This window comes from Takifugu rubripes, chromosome 18 (genome assembly GCF_901000725.2).
Source record: "Takifugu rubripes chromosome 18, fTakRub1.2, whole genome shotgun sequence".
Taxonomy (NCBI): Eukaryota; Metazoa; Chordata; class Actinopteri; order Tetraodontiformes; family Tetraodontidae; genus Takifugu; species Takifugu rubripes.
Window position 1 is genome coordinate 5,361,665 of NC_042302.1, and position 21,014 is coordinate 5,382,678.

General features: G+C 45.5%; 3 protein-coding genes across 5 annotated transcripts in view; 2 read left to right on the forward strand and 1 right to left on the reverse strand.

Annotated features, from left to right (window-relative positions):
• Window positions 1-113: 113 nt before the first annotated feature.
• Window positions 114-6,598, forward strand: LOC105417752 (sodium- and chloride-dependent betaine transporter-like). Of its 2 annotated transcripts, none has more exons than XM_011613358.2 (16): window positions 114-270; window positions 467-667; window positions 756-890; window positions 1,576-1,716; window positions 1,784-1,868; window positions 2,011-2,049; window positions 2,574-2,703; window positions 2,979-3,110; window positions 3,824-3,924; window positions 4,021-4,145; window positions 4,324-4,436; window positions 4,636-4,773; window positions 4,870-4,969; window positions 5,244-5,344; window positions 5,822-5,959; window positions 6,032-6,598. In XM_011613358.2, exons 1-16 carry the CDS (start codon window positions 267-269, stop codon window positions 6,155-6,157), a joined length of 1,809 nt encoding a protein of 602 aa, XP_011611660.2. In that variant the 5' UTR covers window positions 114-266; the 3' UTR covers window positions 6,158-6,598. The 2 variants fall into 2 exon arrangements, with proteins under 2 accessions (XP_011611660.2, XP_011611662.2); XM_011613360.2 differs by having other exon boundaries at window positions 115-270; window positions 470-667.
• A 1,436-nt stretch (window positions 6,599-8,034) lies between these two features.
• Window positions 8,035-16,417, forward strand: slc6a1l (solute carrier family 6 member 1, like). Its single transcript, XM_029825285.1, has 16 exons — window positions 8,035-9,596; window positions 9,758-9,877; window positions 10,463-10,826; window positions 11,785-11,916; window positions 12,100-12,200; window positions 12,639-12,748; window positions 12,841-12,973; window positions 13,524-13,658; window positions 13,727-13,830; window positions 13,900-14,024; window positions 14,232-14,344; window positions 14,487-14,618; window positions 14,717-14,819; window positions 14,936-15,036; window positions 15,360-15,527; window positions 15,648-16,417. Exons 3-16 carry the CDS (start codon window positions 10,589-10,591, stop codon window positions 15,741-15,743), a joined length of 1,791 nt encoding a protein of 596 aa, XP_029681145.1. The 5' UTR covers window positions 8,035-9,596; window positions 9,758-9,877; window positions 10,463-10,588; the 3' UTR covers window positions 15,744-16,417.
• Window positions 16,418-16,536: 119 nt separating this feature from the next.
• Window positions 16,537-21,014, reverse strand: part of iqsec3a (IQ motif and Sec7 domain ArfGEF 3a) — a 45,802-nt gene continuing 41,324 nt past the window's right edge. Inside the window, exons 12-14 of one of the 2 annotated variants that reach the window (XM_029825616.1) lie at window positions 20,344-20,436; window positions 20,221-20,258; window positions 16,537-19,282 (exon numbers count right to left, since the gene is read on the reverse strand). In XM_029825616.1, the coding sequence (XP_029681476.1) occupies window positions 18,746-19,282; window positions 20,221-20,258; window positions 20,344-20,436 (668 nt within the window). In that variant the 3' untranslated portion in view covers window positions 16,537-18,745. The remainder of the gene's footprint in view (window positions 19,283-20,220; window positions 20,259-20,343; window positions 20,437-21,014) is intronic. The other variant, XM_029825617.1, reaches the window with a different exon arrangement.

Sequence of the window (21,014 nt, forward strand, 5' to 3'; positions counted from 1 at the left end):
TGTGGGGGTAGTACCCATACCGTCCAGTAGAGGGCGAAGGCCTCTTACAGATCAAATATGGAAATTGTTTTTTTTGTTTATACAGGCTTCAGAATAAATGTTTCTTATTTTGCTGTGAAACTGGGGTCTGTACGCGCACATCTGTGTGTTCCTCCATCTGTGTGTGCATGCGGGACCTAAACCAAATTCCCGGTGGGGGTGGGGACTTTTTTTTCAGTTTTCTGAGAAAGTCAGAGCCATTTTACTAGTGCAGCGCACGCAAGATCATGGGTGAGTTGCATGTTTTTTTAAGAACACTCACAGCAGAACTGTCACTTCACAGTTTTTACCTTTGCTCTTTCCAATCAGAGAAGGTTGTTTTGAAGTTGTTTTTGCTTTGTAAGACCCAAGAAAAACAAGACTACTTTAATACACTGCAACATTTGTGTGTGTGCATGTATGTTTGTGTGTGTGCACAAACAAAAAGCAGACTCGGAGACCATGGCGGACAACCCAGTGAGTGGGGGACATGTTAGCGATTCTGGAGCAGAAAAGGGGGTGTCAGAGAAAGGAGCTCAACCGAGAGCAAAATGGGGTCACAAAGTGGAATTCTTTCTTTGCGCGTCAACTCAAATTATTTCCGTAGAAAATCTGGGGATTTGTCCATTTCTTCTTTACAGATATGGAGGTGAGCAACAGCATGTCTGTGGAGAATTTTTCAGGTTCACTAAATTAATAAAATCCACCGAAATCGAATCAATTGTTGTCATTTGCAGGTGCCTTCCTCATCCCTTATTGTCTGTCCCTCTTCTTCTGTGGTATGCCCCTGCTCTTCCTGGGGCTGGCCATAGGCCAGTACACCGGCGAGAGTGGGGTGACTGCCTGGAAGAAGATCTGCCCCATGTTCCAGGGTAAGTTTATGTCTGTTTTTTGACTCCTGTAAAGTTTCAAGATCAGAGCTGTAAAACAATATTAGGCTAAGAGAGAAAAAGAAAAGTGTCCCGAAATTATCCACCTTAGCTTTGCATGTATAACCATAGTGTCCAGACCATAGTGTCCAGACCATAGTGTCCAGACCATCGTGTCCAGACCATCGTGTCCAGACCATGGACTAATAGAAGCCGGATTGATCACAAGGCTTTGGCTAACATTAGCTACAGATCTACAAAGAATAATGCCTAACAACAAATACGGCATCAACCAAAATGGCATTAACACGTTTGCCTGAAATCCAGATACGCTAATTAGATCATCCGCAAACAGCATCCCTGAGTCCATCATACCTGCAGAATATTGCACATTCCTTCACTGAGAGATATAAAGGATATACGTAGATGTAAAGCTCACTTTTGTTTTCTTCTACAAACATTCTCAAAAGCTGCCAGGAGCCCTGTGTTTGAACCCCCCCATCCCATCCCATATGCACTCAATGTAATCCTATAATGCTTGTGAAACGTGGCGTACATTTGACGCTCCCCAACCAAGCAATTTATCCCATCATCCTTTGTGGTAGCAAGTGAGAAACCAGACATGAGACAGCGAATGTGTGATTTCAGACACATCCCAGAGAAATAACAGAAAACTCACGTTCCTCAGGAATCGGAATAGCATCCTTGGTCATTTTGACCTACATGACCATCAGCCATGTTGTTCTGCCAGTCTGGTCCCTCTTCTACCTGTACAGCTCCTTCAAAAGCCCGCTGCCATGGACCACATGTGACCACTCGTGGAACACAGGTGAAATGCGCACTGGGATATAATGTGCAGAGTTTGACCTCAATTAATGCCTCGGTTTCTCCATTAGCGTTATGTGCCATTAGAACAAATCCAGCCAGTAACACCAGCCAGGAAGGTTTTGATTACGAGTGGAAGAACTTTACTTCGCCCTCGTAAGTGGCTTCTTATTTGACTTATGAACAGAAGTGTGTGTTGAACTTGGACTAGCATTAATTCCTTCATTGTCTGGATATGAACTCTAAGAATTGGTCCTCACTGACAACAAGCTAATCTCTATTTGGGTTTATTTTGCAGGTATGGCTTTACCCATTCAGCAGAAACAGAGTTTTGGAGGTGAGATCTTGAAGCACCAACACCGTGTTGAATGAGATGTCTGGCAGTTTTCCAAACAGATAAAAGACGGACAACCAGGGCTCAGAAGGGTCGACTTGATCAAAATTCCTACATGGAGGAAAGAACTCAGTCAGCGGTGCTGTAGTTAGCAATGCTTCAGCGCCTCTTGCCTGGACTTGGTCAAAGGTTCCTGGTAGTGTTCCAGGATCAAGGCACAGATTTTAACCCAGTTTAAGCCCTGGTACCCACTTGGGGGCTAAAGCAGGTAGAGGTAATAAACTAATGTGCATCAAGCATAGGACACCACAGCTCATGCCGCACACAGCCCCCATTCCCGGCACTGGAGCTGATGAGAAACACATGGTGTAGCCAAACATCTTTAACTCAGCAGATGAGAACATTTGGAATTCCAGACCCGCTACTTTTCTCACGAGATGAGGCCCAACTAAAGAGGTGGTTGATTGTTTGTCATGTGATGTTTGGATTCACAAAGCCTCTCTCTTTTTGCATCTTACACATCTTAGATCAGTTAATCCCATCCCTGCTTTGGGATCGAGTGGTTTGACTCTACAATTGAGACTGATTCCCTGTCTCCTCATTGCTTGGGTTCTGAGTTATTTCTGCACCTGGAAGGGAATCAAATACACTGGGAAGGTAAGCAATAGTCCCATCCTCCTAGCCTATAGGATGCTCCTGATTAGGCCACTACGATTGGGGAATAATCACAGGTTACACTGGTTGCCAGAAAAAGCTTCGAGCAGGACCAGGCTCATAAAGGACAACCTGGCCAACCGATAGCAACTCGACCTTTACACAACCAAACTGACCCACCAATAAACCATCTGAGCCGTGCTTGCTAACCTTATTTATGTTTATACATTTACTTGCAGGACTCGACCTAACCTGCCTGTGCTTATATCTATTTACAGATTATGTACATGGTTACCTTCCCCTACCTGCTGCTCATCGTCTTCTTTTTCCGTGCTGTGACGCTCCCAGGAGCCGGAGAGGGGTTGCGATATATATTCATCCCAGATCTTGATTCATTAGTAAATCCATACGTAAGAGCCAGGAGGACACATACATGCATGCAACAAGCCTATGTTCCTTATTGGGCGTATATTTGGCTGCACAAAAGTTCTGATTGAGGACACAACACAGAGGCTCCGCCTTTATCTTGCAACCACAAACAATGAGATGGGGGTTCTTTTGGGGTTTCTGCCTCCCCTCTTTTGCCTCTAAACGGTTGGTCACAGGAGGATTTGTCCTCCAGGCTTTTTATTTAAAGAGGAATTGGTTTGGAAATCTTTTCTCTGTACCTATCATGTATTCCCAAACACGCTTAGAAGAAAGAGGAAGGAAAGTTATGCAATCCCAGATGTTCCAAATAGAACTCTCCCTCCCGATCGGAAGCTTTTATTCCACTTCACAATCTCTGTCTTGACAAAGGTTATGGAAGTTGCTACACTAACCAGCTGTACCATCACGGTAAATTATCTTGATTTCAGCTGTTGTAAAAAGTCCGTATAAAAGCTGGAGTCTCGGCCAGGTTGCAGAGCTGAGCGGTATGGTTGAGTTGGAGGTTGACAAAAACACACAAAAGTCAGGGTTTAACCGACAGGTGAAGAGAAACAGCTGGCTCGGTCCTTCAATAGCCGATGAGACGCCAGACACCTGAGATAGGCGAACCGCCCTTAGCCTCGTTTTGCAGGAAAAAGATCTCGCTGCCAACCTGCGCTGTGGTTTCAAAAGTCTCCGCCTTCCCTCGCTCTAGGCGTGGATGGTTTCGGTGTCTCAGGCCCTCCACTTTGCCACATGCTTGGGAATAAGAACCTCTCTGGGGAGCTACAACAAATACAACAACAACTGCTATAGGTCGGTATGTCTTGGCTCACGCGGCAAACCACATCCGTTTTACTAAACACGTTGCACTGTTAATCATTCTTTTTCACTTTTTACCGCCTGTTGCAGCGACTGCTTCATACTCTGCGCCCTGCAGGTCGGCACCTACATCTTCCTCAGCTGTATCATGGTCTCGTTCGCTGGATTCCTGGCTCACGTCGAAGAGGCCCCGTTACACGACATTTTATATGGTGGTGGGTTCGTTTTTACATTTTGATGGAAAAACTAATTGTCTATTTTTAGCATTGTATTTTATGGGCTTAAATGCTAGCATCATGAGCTGAACAGTGGGTACAGTAATGGCAACGTCCAATAGGCGACGACCCGTGTTTTCGTTCGTATTACCCCTTCATATTCCCGTAATTTCCCCAGGTATGGATCTGCTCTTTGGTCACTTACCAAAGGCCCTATCGCTGTTGATTGGATCCTCCTTCTGGACCGTGCTGTTCTTCCTCATGCTAACCTTGCTCAGCCTGAGCCATCAAGTACGCCCCACACGCTTTCCCAAAACCTCATGTTCTATTTTCTTGATCTTGGAAAACACCCTCTTGTCGCCTGGTGGGATCTGCTATATTTGGTCGGTGAAATGATTAGAACTCTTGCAGAGGGGCCAATGAGAGCCTTCCACTCCATTAACGTGGAATGAGTGACGATGAAGCTAACCTTTCACTTCTGCCGTCCCAGTTTGTGCTTGTGGAGTGTCTGGCCACGAATGTCAGCGACCTGTTGCCGCGCTACCTACGGAAGATACTTGCTAGAGAGCTACTGGTCCTGGTCATCTGTGGTCTGTGTCTTCTTCTGGGGATGCTGCTCTTCACAAAGGTAAATTGGGTTTAAGGAGTCATCAAAAAATTAGACGTTCGCTGTAGAAATATCAGAATTTTGCACCTTGAACTTTGTTTTTCTGCTGATTTCCAGGGCGGATTAATACTCTTGATTTTTGACACGTTTGGTCTCAGCGAGTTATCCGTCTACCTAATTGTCTGTTTTGAGACCATTGTTATTGCCTGGGTATATGGTAAGTAAGTAGCTCTGATCACTAACAGTAAGTTAGCTGTTAGCTTGTTCCTGTAGAGATTCCTCATGCAGCTGACCAAAACCAGGAAGCGGAACCATATCAGCCCATCATAATCATGGATTTGACAAGTTACAGACCACCTCAACAAATTTCTTGGGGAAAAACACCATTAAACTGAGCCATAAAATCAATTTTGACTATCTTTTATCTTCATTGCCATCTGCCATTTTGTTCTCTTTGATCTGAGCAGCTCTATCTCTTCATGACTTTGCAGGTGGGGATCGTTTCTATGACAACATAGCCGATATGATCGGATATAGGCCGTTCCCTGTGCTGAAGTACTGTTGGCTGTGCATCACGCCGTTCATCTGCGGAGTAAGTTGCGCTCTTTCCTACTCTCTTTGTCTTTCTCAACCACCAACTGCTGCCATCCATTGTCAGTGAAGGCAAAGATATAGCAAAACTGATTACTCCCATGCTTCCATATTACATTAAAGTACACATTTACAGTATGTAGTTAGTACATCTAAACTTTACAAAGTTTAGAATAATATACACTATATATAACAGTGTAATACACAGTAAAAAGACATGAAGTGATATTAAGTTGATGTATTCGAGAAGCCCACGTGCTAACATTGCTAGCATACTGGTTTGATTGCCATCAAATGTAGATGATTTTGTCACTGAACGCTGGGATACAGGTGTGACTTTGTTACTTTCTTTGCAGCCAGGAAGCGGAGGATCAAGCCTGTATTTACAGCAGCACAGCAACAAATTAGGCTGCTCAGATCACAGAAAATGAAACAACATTTACTTTACTCTCCAAATAACCATTTCCTCTCACCGCAGATCCTGCTATTGCTTTCCCGAATGGGCCGACAACATGTTTTCTCTGGGAACCATGTTTGGAGTCAGGTTCTGGCCTTCGTCCTCCTGTTCACTCCGATGATGTGCATCCCCGTTTTCATGTTGATCTCACTCTGGAGAGTAAGTTCATCTAGATGTTCTCTGTTTGCATTGTCACCATTCGGCGGTCTAATCTCACCTCTCTCCGATCAGGGCACACAAAACGTGACCACGCCCTCCAGCGACCTCCGCCAGGCCCGCCCACACAAGCCGGCCCTCACACTGTGCAAGCACGTCATCTGCGCAGGGCAGGTGCAGCCTGAGGTCATCACAATGTAGGAACCATCGTAGGCTGGGACGTGTTATCATTGGACACATTTAGGAACGATTTTGGGAACATTTCATGTTTTTTAAAATGATATATGATATTGCTTTTTTTTATTACAACAATGTAAAAGTATTTTAGACTGTGTACTTGTAATCCTTCCGTTCTCTTAGCCTTCAGGATGATCTGCTAGTAGCTCCGGTTCATCTTGAAGCTACGCGTGTGTAATCTTTTATGTCCTGTTACATTTCAGGATTTATAAACCAGCATTTTTAATCACAATGATGTTTACAGACTCTTCTGCATGATGCCTTTGTTAATATTTCTTTCTCTTTTATGTTATGCCGTTATGTTTCCTAGCATTCCTTTCTGCTCCTGGTCAAGCAGGATCTCAGGAGATGTGTTCCTGTGTACCAAAATTCAGCTTTGTTTATTATTAAATACAACATGCTTGAGTTGTGTGTGATGTCACTGGCGGTCAACAATGTGGGAACGTGGGCGCGCTCCATCGTAACGCCAGGTTCAGTCATCTGTGTAATCCAGACTGGCATTGAATTAACGGGCTCTTCCGCCTGCTCCTGCTCCACCTCCAGCAACACAAGGTGACCCTCGGTCCTCAAACGCTCCAGAGATTCAGGGTTGGAGTGTTTCCCCAACCCTGAAATGTTTTTGTTTTTCTTCTTTAACACTCTAAAAATCAATCATTCTGATTAATTAAGCAGCTTGGAAATATGCAACAGAATTTTTAGTTGTACTGTTGTCATCGACTTTTACGGCTAGTTTTACAGGACAGAGAGAGAGTGAACTCTGAATACAGGGACAGACAATTGACCGCCGCTAATCAACATGCTATTGAAACTATCCTGTTTAGATTAGCTTCTATTTGCCTCTTTGAGACTAACAGCTATCATGTTAACATTGGCTCACTTAGAGCTTTTCCATAATGGACTATAAATGGTTTATATGTCCAATATCTGACATAGTTGTCTCTATAATTGATCATTTATTGCTGTTAATAGGCTAACACAGTTAGGATACATATGTATATGTGACTTCCCCATAATCTCAGAGACTGTTAGATAACATCATAGGCTTAACAGGAGCACTAGCCGAAAGGTAATTAATTTCCTTGTCAGGTCGTTAATCATGTCTTAACCAGATCATTTGATGAAGTATGCCAGATAATTAAAGACCATTAGAGACTCAGACATCAATATTTTAGAGAAAAGTCCAGTGCAAAAGGTGCTTTGCAGTTTGGTCACAGGTCACTGTTAGCATGTATGCTACTGTAACAGTGTAAAGGATCGGTAACACTCTACTTCAATTAAGCACTGCAAAAATGGAGAGAAAGACAATGATACTGATGGAAGTCAACATGCATCCCAGACTCTTTAGGGATGCCAGACCCAGTGAAACCAGTGAAAGCCAGTTAGGGAAAAGAAGGACTTTTCCTCCCTCCTCAGCAGTCCCCCCACTTCAGGAGTCATTTTTATTATCTTTTTATCGGTCCAGGTTTGCTCCGACGTCTTTTTTCATCTCCGTTATCATTCTGCCTCCCAGCTACCCCCCCTTTCTTTTTACCCATTTATCTATGCCTCGCTGCATGTTTTGCCCTTAACCTTTGCATATGTATGTAGGATGCATTATCCTGCCGTGTTACCAGATTTTAAAGGAAATGTTGCTAATTTTAGAAAGCTAGCTGCATGACAATCGCCTGTTGGCTCTCATTTGAATATCTTAAAGCAGATCTATAGGTGAATGAAAACATTCTGTTTTGGGTGAACAGAAAACACAGATATTCGCAGTTTTTGGAGCCTTTTGGAATCTTCAAGGAATTCAAAGCAAATCGGAGTTTGACAAAAGGTTGAAATACAAAAGACACCAAAAAATCTTACAAAAAAGGACCAAAAACACTGCTGGAACAATGCAAAACAGTCCAGCACAGAAGCAGAAGCTGCTTGTGTACCTGAGAAAAGGGGTGGAGCCAATTATAGACAGGTGGAAAGCGTTGAGGTAATTAGGAGGGGGGAGCGAGGAGAGAGACGGTGGAATCGAATCGAGAGATAAGTATTATGCATTTGCATTCCTACAACATTGCAGAACGATAAATAAGCTAAATTATTTATTTTGACTGATATCGCAGGTGTGACTTATTGCTGATTCAGCAACTTCCTGGAAGTGCCCACTTTTCTTCAGCGGCACCATTTATCATAAACACAATGTATCACAGCTAACAGGCCTGAAAAGTTTAGAATTATCCCCTGCAGAGGACAGAAGTTTAGCCCATTCACACGTCAAATCTATGTTCCTCACCGTTCCCTGGAGCCTCCAGGCTCTCTGGCTTTGATCTTGTTTTTATTTCAGCACTAATAGTACGATAGGGTTTCAAAAGTTAGAAACTATTTAAAAATCTGCACAGCTTGATTTGATGTTTTGACACTTCTGTGCGCCATTACTCAGCTTTATGACGTGCGTGTGGATGTTGCTTCAGGCACTCCGCATTCACGCCTATAAACAACCAACGGGAATTCACTGTGCACGCGGACCTAACAAGCGTTGTCATCCTTGCAAGGACCCTTCAAGGAAAAGAGCTGTCGCTTTTTCAAAAACAACTGGCTGTTTTTCCAGAGCGATACGGGGGAGGGGCAGTGGAGGAGTCTGGTTTCCTCCTCTCCTCCCTTCCACTGTCCCACAACATGCGCATTAACTCTAAATTGACCTTGAGTGTGAGCAACTGTGGTCCTGGTGGGGATGGACTGGCGACCTGCCCACCCCCTCCAGGACCTGATTAATGGTAGCTTAATAATTGATTCACAACAGAAGACAAATGGACACCCCCTTAAACTTTTAATGAATGCTGCTGTCACCTGGAATCAGCTGTTATTGTGAGGATGGAGCTTGATTAGCTGTGATAATCAGGTCGACCAAGCGAAATGACGGCTTCAACAACACCGATCATTAGTTAGCTCCACATGGACCTTAACTACCTCCGTTCCTTTCCTCATATCTACCTCACATCAACACGGCGGAGGGACGGTGGACATGGCACCATCAGGGTCATTGCGAGAACCTTGATTAGACTTTCTAATTGGCTCTGATTGAATATCTGGAGCTAGACACTCGCACAAGGACGCTCCCTACCAGGAGGAACAAGAAGGGTTCATGCCTCATATTTAATTCCATTAATATTAATGAGGACATTGTTTTACTGTCACTGTGGAGATAAAAGAAAAGGTAATTTACATAATATCACCAGATCATTAACAGGACTAACAAGTTTTCATGAAGAGCGCCCACCACTGCAGGTTTTGATGGAGATTAGGGATCTACTTTAGGGTTCCATCGGACCCCCCTCTCCCTTGGGGAATACCCAAGGCTAACTGCGTGGGCCTTAGCTTCATCAACAGACCCAGGATCGGAGCACTCACACGTTGCTGTTCCACACCACATGAGGTATTGACGCGCAAGCAACCCCTCCACCCCCAAACATCCCAGAGGCCTCGCTCATTAGAACTGAGCTGTAATCAAAGCAGACGTGCCGGTCGAACTTTTATTATCAACCACTCGATACCAGCCAAGGGAGCACGTCCGGGAACAGGTCCTCTGGTTTACAGCACACAGGAAACAGACCTCCAGAGGATGTATTGGTGAGCCAAGGATGAGTTTGGAGCTAACGTTGGAGGATTCTTTTGGCCCCAACTGAAGCGGATGACCTACTGAAGGAATCTCCTCAGGTAGGACTCACTGGATTCCCTTTACCAACTTTTTCAAATGGTGCTTCTTTATGTTTAGTCTGAAAACATGAAACATGCGACTACTCTTGAGCCTATAGATAAAAATGAGTCCTCGTTTTCCTTCATATGATGCTTAAATAAAAAAGTGTGTAAATATAAGAGACTGGCGGGCAAAGATGTAAATCAAAATTGATACATTTGTATTAATTGCTATAAAAATTCAGAAAGTAATGAAAATCCACCAACACGGGGTCTCAGTTTTAGATAAAAAAAAAAAAGGCAAGTGAATAATATTTATATCCAGGTTTTCTGTTCTGACAGTGGTGTGATGGATCCGTATAATTTCTGGGTCAATCAATGTTTAATGAGCAAGCACTAATTGACTTCCTGGCCATGAGAGAACATCCAAATGGGGATTTTCCACATGTCATAGCTGACAATCAAAGAAGGAATCGTGTAATTTATTCATTTAATCGCCATCAACGCCAATGCAAAATGGGATTTAGTGCAGGTCCACAATATCCCTGTCACTTCAAAAAAATCTTTCAGATCTCTTGATTGGACAGGACATTCGTTTGTTTGCAGGCGATCTGCTCAATCGGTATCTACACCCCCCCAAAACTGTCCAATTAATAACCAAGCAGCACAGCGGCAGACTTGTCTCTACCGAGTACCGAGCAACTCCTTGACCCGGCTGGTCCACGCCACATCATGGGAAAGACTGGGCAGAGCACAGTGGACTTGAACTCGCCAACAGAGGTTAAACAAGCAGTCCCCTTCGAGGAGCTGGATCACACGGCACCCCCTGCAAACCAAAAGAAAGAGGAGGAGATACCCGACAGGGGCAGCTGGAAAGGGAAGTTTGATTTCTTGCTCTCGTGCGTGGGATACGCCATCGGCTTAGGAAATGTGTGGAGGTTCCCTTATCTCTGCGGCAAGAACGGTGGAGGTAGGTGACACACTCCCACATCTCCTCTCAAACCTTCCTCAAGATCTCCTCCCGGCTGGTCCACAGGGAGGCGTTCACGATACCCAACCCTACACTCTCGAATCATTTTCATTTCCTTCCTGTTGAGACTTGTGCGCTGTATTTTCCGCCCACCCCCTAACCCCCCCACTCCAACACCATTACCGAACTGATTAGCCTCCAGCCATTTATTAATGTATCTGTAATGTTCCTGGAATCTTTACCGCTCTAAATGGACACGTCGTTAACCACCAGGGGGACAGGGACGACACTGATACCCCAGTCGCAGTTATCATATTATGAGTTTGCCTCCGGGGCCTCGTATCTGTTGGCTCTTAATGTCACCACCACCTGCTGGCTCGACGGGATCCGCTCCTTATCACCGAGCTGCACAAACCTTTAGCGCCTTTTCCGGTTGAAATTTGCCATCTCGCCTAAGTGAAATTGAAAGCTTCACAACTGGCGGCAGTTTCAATCTGTCTGAGCATCCAAAGCTAAACATTCTTAGTCTCCACAGGAGGTGTAGCATTTAAAAAAATAAGTCAAATCCCTGGGTTTTTTTTTTTAACTGGATGCAAACCTGGGAATCGGGTTAACTACAGCACATTTCTGTCCTCTCAGCTTCACCACCTCCAAACTTCATCTCACCTTTCAGTCCTCCAACTGCACACATTAAACTTCACAAGCTCAATTAAATAGTGAAAATAATGGAGGCAGACTGTAATGCAGGGTGCTTGACTGATGGCGCCCTTTAAGAATACATTTTACTCCATTAATGCCCTCAGCAACACATTATCACCTCCTGGGTCCCCTGCATGATTTTAAATAAAACTACCAAATTGCATTTTTCATTAAATGCTAATGGGGAGCAGTGGGACATCGTGACCAAGGTTTTTCTACTTCTATTTTCTATTCAAATAATATTTTCTACTGTATTCAGGGGCTTTCCTGATCCCGTATTTCTTGACCCTGGTGTTTGCTGGGATACCTCTCTTTTTCCTGGAAACGTCTCTGGGACAATTCACATCAGTGGGAGGCCTCGGAGTGTGGAAGCTCATGCCCATGATGAAAGGTAGGAGCTGCCCGTGTATAAAATCTCTTTAAGGTCACTCAGCACTCGGAGCGTAATTCATCTCTCGGCAGAGCAGACAGATACAGCGGCGTCGTGCTCGCTACCAAGAGCACGTGAATGGGAGAGCTGGGAAGATGCCTTTTCTCGTATTTTACTGAAATGCTGCTCCGTTTCCATTCTCAGGTGTTGGAATAGCCGCCGTTGTGTTGTCTTTCTGGCTCAACATCTACTACATCATCATCATTGCCTGGGCGCTCTACTACCTGTTCAACTCTTTCCGATCGGTGCGTCACACGGACGGCACCATCGACATACCCCAATATTTATGCTTGATATAATTGTTTTTTTCGTTTTCTTGACCTTTCGGGGTCACGGGGAGGGTGAAGGCACGGTGCACCCCTGGATGAGTCACCAACTACATGTTCATTATTCTATTCTTCACTCTTGGTGTATTTTTGACCGCTTTAAATGAAAATAAAGTTGTGAAATTATTTAGCTGGTAAAATACCTCCACGTCTCTAGACAGCGTTTGTTGGTTAAGTGCTGCTCTGCTGCCCCAGTGGACAAAAACCCTGTTAGAAAATCACTCTAAGTGCTGCTATTAAAGTCTTCATCACTTAAATCTCCATGATCTCTGGTTTCTGACATTCCGATAAAAGAACCAAAAGTTCTTTGTCCTTGTGCCTCTGTGGGTAATCACTTAATCCTTGTTTTGCGTGTAGGAGTTACCATGGCAAAGCTGCGACAACCCCTGGAACACAGAGAAGTGCTTCTCCAACTATAGCCTGACAGACACCACCAACCTCACCAGCGCCGTCACGGAGTTCTGGGAGTACGACCGTCACGCATATAAACCGGAAGTACACTGACACCAGACAAGGATGGTGCTAATCTGGGTGGTCTACTGTGTGTATGTTCCTGCAGACGCAACATGCACCAGCTCACTGGTGGTCTCGAGGAGCCGGGGGAGGTCCGCTGGCCCTTGGTGGGCACCTTGGCCCTGGCCTGGGTCCTGGTCTACTTCTCCATCTGGAAAGGAGTGGAATGGACTGGAAAGGTCAGATAGTGTGCGAGCTGCTCCTTAACATATTTTAGTTTCCTTCATGATGATTTGCAGTTTTCTCACATCTTGAGGAATTTAAAACGGCTGTTAAATCTCTAAACGATCTGAGAAAAAGATCTGATCGGAACTTACAGGGAGATTTGTGAGTGTTCAATAAATGTCAGAGAGAACATCAAACTATCCTCGCTGCTCTCTGGGATGTTTCTCCCCCAACACTTTTTTTTTTTTTTTTTAAAGTAATGCAAGTCAGAGCCATGCATGCGTGCAGAAACACATTTACACATTTGGTGCCGTGGATAATTGGATTTTAATGTGCGAGAAAAATGAATTCCCCTGAGGCAGCGGCCTTGACGGACACTACCAATTAAGCATAATCATTATGCTATATAACTTTTTGCCACATCCTTTTCTGGTAGAGAGAAGCTGGGGACTTAGGCTAGCAGCCGGGTGATTTCGAAAGTCACTTTTTGGCCTGATTTTTAGCCTCCAGTCCGGTTCTAAATAACCATGTGAATATTAAGCCACTGTTCGCTCTGTCTCGTAGGTGGTGTATTTCTCAGCCACCTATCCCTACTTCATGCTGTTCATCTTGTTCTTCCGTGGGGTCACTCTGCCCGGAGCCATAGATGGGATCCTGTTCTACATCACGCCAGACTTTAACAAGCTGATCCGATCCGAGGTACTTTAGGCCGCCCTCGCACCTTCCGCCGCCATGAGCGAAACTGACACGCGTTTATTGTCCTACAGGTGTGGCTGGACGCAGCGACGCAGATCTTCTTCTCCTACGGCCTCGGCTTGGGCTCACTCATCGCCCTGGGAAGCTACAACTCGTACAACAACGACGTGTACAAGTAGGGACGAGCTCAGCCACCGCCTCGCTGATGGGTTTCTTTTGCATTCATTTGTTCGGTTCTCTTCAGGGACTCCATCATAGTCTGCTGCATCAACTCCTGCACCAGCATGTTTGCTGGGTTCGTCATCTTTTCCATCGTTGGCTTCATGTCCTACATCACTAAGAAGCCCGTCCAGGAACTGGCTGCCTCAGGTAGAGTCAAAATGAACAGACCCTTGAGCTGCAGCCATAGAAATCAATTTCAATGGTGTAATTACACCCGCTGCCAGCAGAGGGAGATAAAAGAATTAGCTGTTACAGGTTCAATGAATGTCCATGTTGGATTTTTATGTGTGTCACTAAAAGTGGCAAGGTATCTAGCATGCACGTGATGCTAATCTTACACTGCATTCCATCTAGGTCCCGGTTTGGCATTTTTAGCTTACCCTCAGGCCGTCACCCAGCTGCCCATGTCATCTCTGTGGGCCATCCTCTTCTTCTCCATGCTAATGATGCTAGGCTTGGATAGCCAGGTAACAGCAGCACACTCTTTCTTGTTGCCGTTGAAGGACAGCTTTTGATCAAAAGTGCTGGGTGTTTGGAGCCCATACGAGAGTCTTGACTCTCCTTTAAGCTCGACAGGATGCTAAATGCAAATCCTCTGTGACGTGTTAGTTCTGCACAGTGGAGGGATTCATCACAGCTCTGATGGATGAGTATCCTCTGCTGCTGAGGAAGAGGAAGAAGATATTCATCCTCATTGTCTGCTTCATCTCCTTCATTATCGGCTTCTCCAACATCACACAGGTAACGTATCGGCCCACCTGTCTCCGTGTACCCAAAATCAGATCCAACCTCTGCTACAAACTTCAAATATTGTCTTGAAATGTCTTCAAATATTCCAGGGAGGCTTGTATGTCTTCAAGCTGTTCGATTACTACTCCGCCAGCGGGATGTGCCTTCTCTACCTCGTCTTCTTCGAAACCGTATCGATATCCTGGTTTTACGGTAGGAGATCTTTTTAACGCTGAAATCAGCCAAACGGCTTTTCCCATTAGTTTACCGCTTGTGGTGTTATTTTCCTATTAACGCTAGCGTGCATTGTTTTTGTCCTCCTGCCCCAGGAGCTGAAAGGTTCTATAAGAACATTGAAGACATGATTGGTTACAGGCCATGCGTCTGGTGGAAGCTCTGCTGGATGTTCTTCACTCCTCTGATCTGTCTGGTAGGTTCTCCATGTGCATCTGTGAGGCTAACAGAAAGGTTGCTCGCTCTTATGGAGGCCCGTGATCCTCATTGAACTGCATGGCGGGTTTCTCAGGTGCCAATAGGAAGAAAACTGCTGAAATTACTAAACTGGATGACACATTTCAGGCCCGTTGGAAAATCAGAAGAGAACTACAAAATTAAAAGGGCTCAATGAGATTCAGATCAATAAACAAATCTGGGCGACGCTAACTGACACTAGCATGGCTATTAACCACAAAACATAACCTGTTGTCCTCATTGACCTAATTCAATGCCTTTATTAACAAACCTGTATTTTAGGGCGTGTTCACCTTCAGTGCTATTGAGATGACCCCTCTGACCTTGGGGAAGTATGTGTATCCTCTGTGGGGTCAGGTGATTGGCTGGTTCATGGCTATGTCCTCCATGATTCTGATTCCCGGCTACGCCATCTACATGTTCTGTAGTACCGACGGCAGCATTAAACAGGTGCAGATCTTTGAAATCCTCCCTGTCCTGGACGTGACCTCCCGCATCCTTTAATACGTTCAATAACAATCATATTATGGTAGCGCTAACGCTAATCCACATGAACTCTGTTTCATCCAGCGTTGGCGGAAGATGACCACCGCCCAGGAGGTCGCAAAGCCATCAAGCCATGAAGAATTCACGCGCACGGCCAGCGTGGGTGAAATTCCCGTGTAGCCCGGATCGTTCGGGTTGAAATAATCCGTCGTTTTCCTTTTCCCGCCGCGATCCATGGCGCTTGTCCAGTATTTATTTTCCGGTAAACATTAGGGAAGTGAAGAGGGCGCTGAAGCCAAGCGTAATTTCCTGTTGGATTAAAGGTCCAGTGTGTAGATTTAATCTATTTTCACAAATCAAATACACTTTTTTTATTGCTTAAAGCTAATGTTGACGCGGGTTCTCCCTGCGTGGGAGTTTGACTGTTGCTGTGTTTCTACAGTGGCTCAGAAAGGACAAACAGACCAACTTTAGCCTTCCTTGATGTGTCCTTTTTGATGTTTCCATTTTGGTTTTTTGGCAAGTTTCCAGGCAAAAGCTTGACCTTTAAAATGTATATTTATGTTGATTTGTTCATTTTCTTAAATTCTTAAATCTTCTTTGCTTCTACTGGTGTGACTGTTGATCTACAGAGGAGTTACACATCTGGTTAAACTTTAGTTTCAACATAAAACCAAATGATTAAACAATATTTGTTTATTGGAATTGACCAACCTGATGCTACAGTAGTTTCAGCAACAGCTTTTTGTAGATTTAACTTATTAGTTGTGAAAAGTTGTACAGGTGATTCACTTCAGATTCAAACGTGATGTAAAATAAGGCTTAAATGTTTTTAAATAAACATTTTAGAACCAGAGCCACACTTTGGAATGTCATTACTGAACATAAATGAACAAAAAATATTGTCAAATACTTGCAGCAAAATGAAAAAGAAGAGTCCTTAAACGAAGAAACAAGCCAGCCAATGCAGTGAAAGGATTTAAATCATCTTTATTATCATGTTAGAGAACTGCAAAGACAGAAGGGTACAAAGCTAACTGAAGGAGAAGCCGTCTTATCGTAAATATGTCCACCTTTATGGACTTTTTTTTAGCAAGTATGAGCAAACACAGTGTTGACAAGCCAGACAGATGATTCACGTCATTCATGAAGCAGTGCGCTGGGACAGCAGAGCCCTTTTTTCTCTCTTTTTTAAAAAAGTTAGCTACTATGGTACCGCGCTCCCAAAATGCTACATCAAAAATCTTGTATTTGTAAAGAAACTAGTGTGCCTCGGACTCACAAGAAACACGATGAGCAACACTTCAACTACAGAAAGATAAAACAATGATTTAATAAATTAGAATTAGTGGCCATTGTTTCCTTATTCCCAAACTTCGATTCACGATCTTTTTTGTTCAAATCCGCGCTTTCATTTTCCCCACAAACTGGACTTTAGCTACTTAATCTCCTACTTTTCCATGCATAAACAAATTAAATCTTTTGGGCATCATCCACGATTCATGCACGCGAAAGTGATTATTTTAGGATCTCCAAGCGAACCTTTATCAATCTGATTAAAATATTCATAAATCTGATAATGATAATTTGCTTTGGTGCGATACGAATGATCAGACGTATTCTGGGAAAATCGGTGTGTGTGGGGGGCCTCTTGATGAAATCCTGATTTGAAAAGGACATAGCAAAGAGGCGGTGCCCTCCCTAGCGTGGCGGCGTGATTAAAAGTCAACAAATATGACAGATGGGGGTCAGATAGGAGATAAACCCACATCCGTACAGCGGAACCTCGTGGGGCATCTGTTTAAAGATGGATGCTCTCAAGCCAGAAAGCCCACTGACCTTTCTCAGAGTGGCGGAATCGTGACAGGGCTAAAGTTAGCAAGAGCGCTTGTCCTTTCTGACACCGCTAGAAGGTGGTATTTACGATCGAAGAAGAGATCAGGTAATTCAATGTGTTTCTCCCAGATCTCGTTCAAAGGGTGCTAGCTAACAGATAATTCCATGAATGTTAGCATTTGAAGTGGAAGCAGTGGCATTTGTGATTTTCCTTTTGTCAGATTGAAAGGTTAGGGCAAAACTTCAAAGAACCAGAGATAAAACCGTAGAGCGATAATAGCTAGAGGAAAAGGACACCAAAGGAAAAAAATATATAGCTTAGCATTAGCACAAACAGCATTAAAATTCATGACCGTTTCCTGAAAAAGAAAAAAGAAAGAAGCGTTTTAACAAAAGGACATATTTTACATGTGAATTCAGTCAAAGGCTGGTTCCTGTGTCCGGATACCATCTTTGATGAGATTAAGAAAAGTTCCCCCTTGGCCAGGTCCTGGAAAGACACATTAACACATAGACACTGGACGGGCTTTGTGGTGTGGCAGTGTTCCACCTGATGGGCTGCGTTGATGGAGCGTTTTCCCATGACAGAGAGCCGCAGCACGGAGGCGAGTAGACGAGAAAGGACTTATCTGAGGGGTTTTTATACACGAGCAGAGACGCGGGGAGGCTCTCCATCCCATAAATAAATCAGCAGCAGCGCAAACGGGGGAGTGTTTTATCACACACCAGTTTTGCTGTTTTTGTTGTGGTTTTTTTTTTTGTGGCTTCCTGAGCAACGAAAGCAACGAAAGTTTTGTTTTTTTCTTTTCCTTTTAGCCCTAGCGCTTAGATGGGTGCAAAGAAGTCAGCACACACACACACACACACACACACACACACACACACACAGCACGGTGGGCGTGAGGTTCAGGACGACGGCGGCGAATAAAAGCAGGAAGTTCCCTCGGAGTGCATCCGCGGTGGCGAATTTTTGTTTCTCCGTGGTCGGTGGTGAATATTGAAAACTACCCGGACCTCCTGGTTCCATCCAGGAACCTGAGGGTCTCGCTAAATTGGTAAAACTGACAAAAAACGTTATAGAAATTTGTTAAAACTACGTAATATTTTAAAATACGTGTGGAATCAAGTAAAACCTTCTTATATAGTCACTTGTTTGTTTTTTTAAATCTCTTGACTTTTTACTTTTTCCTTAAATATATGCATACAATTGAGTTTTTTTAAATAATATCTCTGTCTGTATATATATATATGTACATTATGTACTCGTTTACAGATAAAGGCGTAGATTTGGCGTGAAAGCGTGGTTTGTTTGTTTTTTTCTCTCTCATAAATCAGAATAAATTTATTTACACCATGCTCCGAGAGCCACTTGGCGTCCGGTGGAGGGTGAGGCGGGGGTCAGGGGGTATATACTGGTGGGGGTGGTTGTAAGGCGGAGGTGGAGGAGGCAGCGGGGGCTGGTGGCCGTCGTTTCCTTGGGAGCCGTCCGGCGAGCGCACCGGGGTGGACACGGCTGATTGGCTGAGCTGGTGGTGGTGGTGCTGGTAGTGGTGGTGGGCGGGCATGTGGCCGAGGAAGGCCTCCACGCGTCCGTGGCCGCTGCTGTCCAGCATGATGACCTTGACGATCTGCTGACACTGGATCAGCGTCTCGGGCCGCAGGTCGGCCATGCTGACGGCGGGCTGCGGGCGCTGCTGCTGGAACTGGAGCTGATGGGCAGGGGAGCTTGACGCTGAGTGCAGCTGAGGGTGCTGAGGCAGCTGCGCCTGGGTTAGCCCCTGATGGAAGAGCAGCTCCCCCTGGTGGTTAAGAAGAGCCGCGCTCTCTGGACTCGGCGCCGTGCTGCTGAGCTGGTACGTCTGAAGCCTGTTGTGAATTGACACCTAGTTTAGAAAACAGCCAAGAGAACAGCATCAAATGTTATAAAACTGGTTCCTCCTCCACAGTCCATCAAGCCCTCTTTTTGTGTGTTTTCGGGGTGGGGGGGGGTGGTGGTGGTGAATGCACGGCACACATACAGGGCATGCGTGGGGGGCTTCGGTCGGGGGTCGGTGTTGGTGTGACTACTGCACGCTCCCCTCCTTCCACCCCGACAGATGCTGAAAAACGGTGCAGGTCTGATGGGAGGGCCCCCCCAATTCTAGGCAGAGGAGCGAGGGCAGTTGGGGGGGGGTTGATGTTAAGGGTGTGCGGGTTTCTACTAACAGAAGGGGCCCCGTGGTTCCAAAGGGGACACTGAGGGCCCCTGTGTCACCCTTCCAAACCACAGTGTGGTGCTACAACTGGACACAAGGGGTGTTTTTTTTGTGTGGGGAGGGGGGGGGGGCAGGGTCAGACAAAGAAGAGGGAGAGGTGGAAGGAGAGGAGGAGAGGAGGTGAGCAGACCGACAACCACAGACGACCACAGGCAACACTCAGAATGCAAACCTCCATGTCTCAATATCAAGAATTCTACTAAAAGAGAATCTCTAATCATTCAGAGAAGCATCGGGCTGCAACTCGTCGGCCTCTTAACGTCAAATTCCAACCACATTTCGGACTTTCCTCTCCCCGAGAAGTTACTGGGAAAGGCCATCCGATGCCTCCGGGCAGGGAAGAGTAAAATCCCGACGTTAGCAAAGCTCGCACGAAACGCTAGGACGAGCGACTGTCCCTGAAGGTAACAGGAGGTGACAAGCTTGGCTTGGAGTTTTCCTCTCATTTTTAGCCTGGCTACCTCTGGTTAGCTCTGGCTACCTCTGGCTAGCTCCTGAATCTCTTCCTGAAGCAGCTTCCCGCTGACTTACCTGCACGAGTCTTGACCCTATCACTGAGCACTTACCTCCACTGCATTGTGTCCACTTCTTTCATCCTGGTTCCCTGAACAAAGGTTAAAAAGAAGTTTAGATGCGAAGAACGCGCGCGGCCCGGCTTTAGCCGCCCACGTGCGGGTTTGAACACACACCTGACGGAGAGCCCTGCCTGCCGCGCAGCTCCAGCTGAGCGCCGTTGTTTTTCAGCGAGGGCGCCTTGGACCCCTGCTGCTTCTCCAGTTCCCCTGCAGGGAACAAAGGGGAGAAATGAGATTAGAATCACCGCCGCTATGAGAGCGCAGACACAAATAGAGATAGATGGTTTATTTTTACCCCCCCCCCCCCCTCCTATAAAACCTCCATGTTCAAAATTATTTACTTTATTAAAGAGGGTGCAGGAGCGGCTGTTGCCTCCTCCCACGCTGCTCTCGAAACCCCCGACGCCTGCCTCTATCTCGCTCATTAAACTCCGCACTCGATGGTAATTGCATGTCATTTCCAATCATGGTGACTAAATGCCGGTTTGTCTGTGCCGCGCCGCTCGATGCATTCTAATTCGGGACCGCCGGAGCTGCCAGGTGACGCCTCGAGCGTGCACAAATGACCGGGGACGTCTTACGCCGTTGGGCAGTAGGTGGCGCAGGGGTTAGCGTGGTGGTTAGCACGTTAGCCAAATAATCCCGCAGATGCATCATACAGAAGGAAAAGTGCATTTTCGTCCACCGTTCGCTGCCTCTGCTTCACCTTAGAGGAACTTGCTGTCTTCTCATCCTTCTTGTTGCCCCCTTCCCCTCCCTGTGAATCGATAGAGCCCAGCTGGGGG